The 8,045-nt window shown below is 38.5% G+C and overlaps 1 protein-coding gene across 1 annotated transcript; it reads left to right on the forward strand.

Annotated features, from left to right (window-relative positions):
- Positions 1-2,985: 2,985 nt before the first annotated feature.
- LOC122034370 (AP2-like ethylene-responsive transcription factor TOE3) lies at positions 2,986-6,113 on the forward strand. The gene is made up of 9 exons (XM_042593602.1): positions 2,986-3,517; positions 3,614-4,267; positions 4,400-4,425; positions 4,543-4,573; positions 4,654-4,741; positions 4,832-5,022; positions 5,110-5,201; positions 5,267-5,439; positions 5,550-6,113. Exons 2-9 carry the CDS (start codon positions 3,831-3,833, stop codon positions 5,769-5,771), a joined length of 1,260 nt encoding a protein of 419 aa, XP_042449536.1. The 5' UTR covers positions 2,986-3,517; positions 3,614-3,830; the 3' UTR covers positions 5,772-6,113.
- Positions 6,114-8,045: the final 1,932 nt, after the last annotated feature.

Below are 8,045 nucleotides of genomic sequence, written 5' to 3' on the forward strand. Positions count from 1 at the left end.
TAACAGACCTGTGGAAACCTCCTTTTGTTATCTCGGAAAAAAAAAGCTTTCTACAATGTTTGCAATTGAAACTCTCCCGAATTTACGGGGAGTTAGATGTTCTCATAAATGTGAGGCAGCAGCAAAATATTTAAGGGAATAAATAAGAAAATCATAATTTCAATTTCAATTGGGTTAAATATTTTAGAAGTCGATCTCTAACTATACATAAATTATACTTTAAATTTATCCTATTGATAAATTAAAGAAAAATCCTCTATTTGATGATTAATCAAGCTAAACCTAATTGTCTCCAGTACCTACAAGTATAAGAAAATAAGAACCTTGTATTTCTCCCCACGTTCCTTAGCCAAAAGTCTAAAATATTTAACCTAATTAATAATAAGATAATATTATATATTTAACCTTTCAAAATAATTTAAAAATAAATTATTTTATAAAATATTTAATTATAATGTTTTATTTCATAAATCGTTAATTATAATGATATTTCTTTTTCTTTTAAAAATAAATATATTGAGAATGAGTTTAAAAAATATATAAATGACTATAATTAAATTAAAATTTATAAATTAATTAAATATTAAATGAAAATTATAAATTAAATTAAAAATTAAAAATGTATTAATTTATTAATTATAAATTATAAATAAATTAAATTAAAGATCATAATTAATTAAAATATTAAATAAAAATTATATAGAGATATTAAATGGAAAAATAATAAATAAAGATATGTTATTGACTATAGTATTAACGTGCCATATTAAAAATTATAAAAAAAATTCTCAGAAATTTAAGAATAATTGAAACTCAGTCCCCAAGCTAAGCATATGCAAGTACTTCCTTTACGTCATCTCGTATTCGAGTGGCATATTATGCACTCACATCATTCGTTTTACTCTAATCGCCTGATCCAGTCCTCGTCTGATAATTATCAAATTAGATTCAATAACAGATTTAACAAAGCTTGATAATCTCTACCATAATTAGGTAATTGAGAAATAACTAACTTTTGATTAGTCTTTTTCCGTGCTTCCTCGTTGGAAGTAATTGATTTATTAATGCCGCGCGGTTCTGTTAATTCTATAAATAGAAAACACGCAGTGCGCGAGGAATCGTGCGTGTAAAATAAAATAATAATACCTTAATTAATTAATAGTATATTTTATATAATATACATATGCATATCTCCATGGTTGGTTCAGCAGAATCGTGTATATTGCTGAAGCCACGAATCTAAAGTTTTTTTTTTTCCGAGGAATAAATAATAATTGATTAATAATTAATAAATAAACGTACATGATATTAATATGTATTTGAGAATTTAAGGTTTGAAATTTACCGCGACTTATTACAACATATTTTCTCACTAAATATTTTCTCTTTAGTGAGAAACGTATTTTTTGATTGTAATAAATCTTCGTGAGTATTTTTTAATTTACATTAATGCCCATCTAGAATTAATAGGATGAAAAGCTGAATACTTTGTGTCAATTAAAAAAAATACATTAATATAATAAAAAATATATCTATTTATAAAATGTTTTTAAAGTTTTATCCACGAGATAATCAAGTTGGTATTTAGACGGAATTTATCATGATTTAATTTTTGAAGGTACAAATATTATTTTTTGATTATCTAAGGAAAATATCTTCTGGTTTCTTTTAAATGAAAGTAAAGGTGAATCTAACATCCCAGTAATTTCGCAAGGTATGAGAAGATAAATAGAAAAGTTATAGACTTTGTTTATGATTTTATCCGAAAGCTGAAGAGATAGATGCTAAGGACATGGTGTTTTTGTTGACCTCCGATGAACTCAGCTCCGCTTATAGCACGAGCAGCGTCAGTGTCAGGCCAAGGAAGGGATCTCCGACGATGACCCTCCGACGTTCAAGTCAGTCTCCCGCGAAGCAAAAAGAAACAAAAAGAACTGTAGCGCAATAGTAGAAATCACGAGAAAAGCATATCTCCGCCGATGTCTAGACTCGCCTTTATATATATAGGGCTTTTGTAGTATGTGTGCACGCTTTTTAAAGGGGCACACTATCCCAAGCTTTCCCTGAAGAGACATGTCAGTAAAGTGTCCCTGACACAGTACCTTAACGAACCGAGCATATTTCTAAAGTGACAATGGAAGCTTCCGTCGCACGATCTTCTGTCTGACCATGACGCCTATCAGCGACATTAGTTCTCAAAAGGATGGCGAAGGATACCTTCCTATGTTTGTTGCTTGGCCGAATAGAATGACCGCTCGGCCAGGATTCTGACATCCTTGCGTCTACTGTCATACCGAGCGGGATAGGCGCTCGGCTGATAGTCCGTTGTCCAAGCGTCGCCCATTACCGGGCCGAGCGGGATGTCCGCTCGGCCGGAGGCACACTGTCGCACCGAGCAGGAGAATCGCTCGGCTGAAAGTCCTCGGTTCGTGCCACCCGTGGCTGGGACAAGCGTGATGACCGTCCGACTCGGCTTCTACGCGTCTCTTGATCGTCGGTTTGATTACTCCGTGTCGGAGATGGTGAGTCAGTGCTCAACCTCTGGTCGGAACGTGTCCCGTCCGATCGGTCAAGACCATCCGTCCGTTGACCTTTTTGACTTTGACTTCTATTGACCTCCACCGTGATAGCGGAACGGATCCTTTATCATCACAACATCAGTCTGGATTCTAAACCCTATAATAGCTAACTGCGGAGCAAGGTAGTCCGGGCAGCCTTCAACGTTGAGAAAAGGATTTATTTCGTAGATTTGCTATGGGAGAAATAAAAATAACGGGAGAAAAAAAGGAAAATAGAGGGACAGCGTAGTCATTGATGTTTGTAGCTCACCGTCCAGATCAACCCGGGTACAGCAGCCGGGCTGGCTCCGCCGTAGAACCCTGTCTGAGACATTGTTTTTTTTTTAAATTTTAGAAGGTACTTGTGACGGCTTCAGCTTCACATCACCAATGGTTTTAGCTACTGCATTAAACCTCTGTGAAAGAGCTCTGAAAAAGACAGTCTGATGCCAATAATTCCACGTAAAAACCATTGCTTTCAAAGTTCTCGATCTCATTCGATCCAGAAAATTCTTAGCAAGAAGAGCGCGCGTGAGCCCAAAATTTACCGTTTCTCGGTGATTGGAGATGAGAGAGAGATAGAGAGAGAGAGAGAGAGTGTGAGTGAATGATAAGAGTTGAAGAAATTTGAAAGGATTTTTTAAGCTTATTTTAAAAGAAAGGATAAGAACTGAAGTTTTCCGAAATTCTTTAACTCTTTTTCGATTTGGTTAACGTGGGAAGGCATCAAGCAAGGCAGCGAGATTAAAGAAAGGGAAAGAATACTTCGATTCTTCTTTAGATTTTCCTCCTCCGCCACCAACAGCGATAAGAAGAGGCGTTGGACCCGAGCGACTGCAACGATGCTTGCTGTGACATGAATAGGTGGAGTCCGACAGATTGAGAGAGAGAGAGGAGGACGAGGACGATCGGTAGCCACCAAAAGCATATCATTTGCCTCCAAAACAAGGCAGAAAAAAGTAAGAACAGATCTTGGGTGTCATTTCACCGATTACTAGGAGTCTTTTCTTGGATTGATTTTTTTTTTTGGTTTCGTTTTCAAATCGAATATACAGGCACTGAGTTCTGTAAAGCTGTCGTTGCTTACTTCGATCTCGCTTTCTCTTTCTGCTTTCTTGATCTTCACATCGGAGGGAGTAGATGAGAAGAGGTTGAGATTTCAGATCATAAAAAAGCATAGATTTTGGCATAAATTGGAGCAGAGGAGGAAAAAGATTGGATTTTGAGGCCGGGAAGGTTGGAAAGGTGCATTTTTTTTCAGTTTATTTTGCCATGGAGGAGGATTGGGATCTCAATGATGCAGTGTCGGAGGAGGTGGACTCCCCGACGGCCTCCGCGGCGAAGGTCGAGAACGACGACAGCGGTTCCTCTGACGACGTCGCCGTCGTCGAAGCGCAGGGCGAGGGTACAGCCGGCGGGAGGATCTTCGGGTTTCCCATCTCCGGCGACAGCAGCACCTCCGCGGAGAGCGACCCGGCCATCGTGACGCACCAGTTCTTTCCTTTCGCCGACGAGGAGGAGGCGGCGCCTCAGGCAGCTCCACCGCCTCGCCCTAACACGGCCGGGGTCAGGTTCTGGCAGTCGAAGGAGCCACCGGCCAACGGAACGCCGACGAACAAGAAGAGCAGGCGCGGACCGAGGTCGAGGAGCTCGCAGTACCGGGGAGTGACCTTCTACCGGAGGACCGGGCGATGGGAATCCCATATCTGGTAACCTTTCCTCTTCTCCAAACATCATAATCAACAAAAAAAAAAGAAAAAGAAAAAGAAAAAAAAAACAGAGTCTTTTTCTTCTCGTTCTATTCGATTCCTCCCTCCATCAACATTTCCTCTTATTTTCAGGGACTGTGGAAAGCAAGTTTATCTGGGTACGCATGGATCAAATTAACTGCAATCAAAAACATTTTCTCCCCAATTTTCCTCTTCTTCTCCAACTGATTTAGCTGCAAATTGTTGAATTGTTTCGTGTGCAAATGTTTCTACAGGTGGATTCGACACAGCTTACACAGCAGCAAGGTCAGTCATGCATTTCTGCTTCTTCTTCATTTCAAAAAAGATTCAAGTTTGAAGTTAATTCTCAATCATTTTGCGCGCAGAGCATACGATCGAGCTGCGATCAAGTTCCGCGGAATGGATGCGGATATCAACTTCACTTTGGATGAGTATCAAGAGGAAATAAAACAGGTATGTATATATATACATATCTAAAGAAGATTAATCTGCTCATTCCTAGATCATAATTGATTCATCTCAGTTTGTGATTGATTGTGGTAGATGGGCAATCTGACCAAGGATGAGTTCGTCCAAGTTCTCAGACGCCAGAGCACCGGTTACCCGCGAGGAAGCTCCAAGTATCGGGGAGTCACCTTGCACAAATGTGGAAGGTGGGAGGCCAGAATGGGCCAGTTCTTAGGCAAAAAATATGTGTATCTGGGACTCTTCGATACTGAAATCGAAGCTGCTAGGTTCATTCCCTCCTCAAAATTCATAAGCTCAGTTACACTTTCAAAAGATCTGTTATCATGCATCAAGTTTATTTATCGGTGTTCCAGAGCTTATGACAAGGCTGCAATCAAGTGCAATGGCAAAGATGCAGTCACCAACTTCGACCACAAGACCTATGATGATGAGCTTCGGACTGAAAGTGAGAAATCCACTCTATCAGTTAGTTGGATTATATTCTTCATTTAATCATGAACTTTGTCTCAGTTGACCATGTTGAGTACAATCTTGATCTGAGCTTGGGGAGTTCAGGCTCCAAGAGAACTCGAGCCGAAGCAATGGATGACAAGCTTAAGGTGACTGAAGGAAGAGAATATCAGAGAAGCTACATAACTCCCAACTATCAGCTGCCAGTCCAAGCAACTATGTTTTATCATCAAGTTAATTATTTTTGTTACCTTTTAGCTACCTTCTGATACATTTGTCTTCTTCATTCAGTTCGATAACAATTCAGGCCTCTAACGAGTATCCGATTTCATGCATGATTCAGCATCGTGACGGCGAAGAAAGGGAAAGGGGCCTGAAGTGGCTTTCCTTATCGAGCGGCGGAGAGCAGCAACAGATCTACCTTCCCACTTCCACACCCCTCGCTGACTTTGCAGCATCATCAGGATTCCCACCTTTGGCAGCAAGAATTGCCCCTCCGAGCGCAGCAGCAGCAGCGGCGGCAGCACAAAGATGGCCTCCCAACTATTTCTCCATTAATGATTAATTCAATGGTGACCTCCGAGGACCCACGCTCTTTGTACCCTTTCCATCCTTGTTCGCCAAAGCATCTAGTTCATGGACAAACAATGCTGACAACGTTCATGCTTCAGATGATTACTCGGAGTTGCTGTCATTAGTGTAAAACTTGTAGTAAAGACTGTGCAATCGTGCGTGCGATTAGTCGAAAGAAAACGTGGATGGAACACTAGATGTTGTCCTTTTTGTATGAATTAGGCAAGTGCATTAATGGTGAGAGGGACGACACAACTGAATGGGCCAGATTGCAGCAGCTGGCAAGCCTTGTAATTAAGGCGGATGCTTTCAATGTGGATGGAAAGTTTATGAACTTCATCTGAGTTTGGCCACCTGGTGCTTTCATTCCATTTTTATATGATTAAATCCTTTTTTACTAAAGGACTCAATTCAAGTTTTTATAGTTTTTACTAAAATTACACCCTTTGATAATAAAATGGATATTAACTTTCGGATATACGTAAATATCAAAAGGGCGTTTTATTTTTTTTACGAATCATCCCTTGGATGATTCGATGCATCCGAAGAGAGAATTTATAAAAGAATATATCAATATAATAAAAAAGACATGCGATGTATTGGAAGGACGAGAAATCGGAAGGAAATTTGTTCGAGGAGAAGGTCGGAATTATATTTCGGTGAACTCAACTCTGAACAATTGGAGCATCATCCAAATTAGTGGAACAAAGAATAGTCAACTTTTGATATTGACCATTCGAGGTGCTTCGGATGACCTAGGGCACCTCCATTTTAACTGTCTCAAATGGAGTTGAGGCGCCTCACATGCAGAGCTACCACGGATAACTTCTATGAATTGAGACGCCTCCCATCCTATCTGAAGTTCCTTCGACGAACTCGAGAGACATTGCATCAAGGATAATACACAGGCTCCTTGAATGTAAACCAAGTAAATTCTTAATCTCTTACTTTACCTTTATGTGTTTTATTTTTAATTTAATGTATGTATCCTTATAAGCTAGAAGCAAGAGAAGTAGAAATTTTAGGGTGTGTTTGGTACGCACGTTTTTCATTTTTATTTTATGAAAAACGCACGTTGTCTAAAAAATGGTGTTTGATTTGCGTTTTTCGTGCTTGTTTTCTTAAAAAATAACTAGCGTTTTTTAGAAAAACAGAAAATGATAAAAAATCGTTTTTTATTTTCTAGAAAACGCGCGTTTTCCAGAAAATGAAAATGAAAAACGCGCGTACCAAACGCACCCTTAATTACATGTTATTTATTCACCCTCCTCTAGCTGAGCCATCCGATCCAACACGCCCTACTTGTATTTTATTTTTTATTTTTATCAAAATGATGCTTCTTTCCACTGTTCAGTCATGCATGTACATCTATCCTCTTATCCTCTTGTATTTTTCTCATCATTATCTTTCGTTTAAAATTTTAATTAATTAGGCATCTTGTGATAGCTACTATTTCATAGTTGTGACAATGTATACTTAATCTGTTAAAAAATATTTATGTTGAATTGTAGACTTAATCTTGTTGTAATAATTATAATTTTATAACTGCTATAATTATAGATTCAATTTAATTATAGCAACTATGATTTTATAATTGAAGATAATAATGAAAAAGTATTGAAGGGGAGGATAAATGTACATAGCTGATAATAGAAAAAAATGAAAATGAGACGCCTTTCATGATTCAGAAAAAAATAGGAGCCCAAGCCTTTCCACGTATGGTGAGGGACAAACCTTTGGTGCCGTTCCGATTGGTTACTTTCTTCTTCATATCATTGCAGGTCCATGAATTCAATTCCTCGACAGAGAGAAATGGAGATTTTGAAGCTAAAACAAGACACGTCGAAGACAAAAAGGAACACGTTTAAGTCATTGGAGATCAGAAAGGGAGAAGATCCAAACGACAACTGCTGCTGCAAAATTATAATATTTGACACATTAACGTTGCTTTTTGAGCTTCCTTCCTTAAGGTTCCGTGTAGAGCACTGCGATTAGGAACGACTTCGTCTTCCTTCACTATTTCATTTGTCCTACAACCAAAAAGAGAGGAGGACATCATCTTGATTGATCGCAATTAAACCATGTCGCACTGGTAAATGTCCAATAATTTAGGCAGTTCATATACAACTTCCTCTTAGCCCACCTTGTTAAGTTTCAGAAGTAAAGGCAAGGGTGCCTCGGTAACATATCTCACAGTAAATTTAATTTTTCATGCTTGTACAAAACATGTGAAAATTGATTTTCATTTTGTTCGTGAACGTGTGGT

This window comes from Zingiber officinale, chromosome 11B (assembly GCF_018446385.1).
Source record: "Zingiber officinale cultivar Zhangliang chromosome 11B, Zo_v1.1, whole genome shotgun sequence".
Taxonomy (NCBI): Eukaryota; Viridiplantae; Streptophyta; class Magnoliopsida; order Zingiberales; family Zingiberaceae; genus Zingiber; species Zingiber officinale.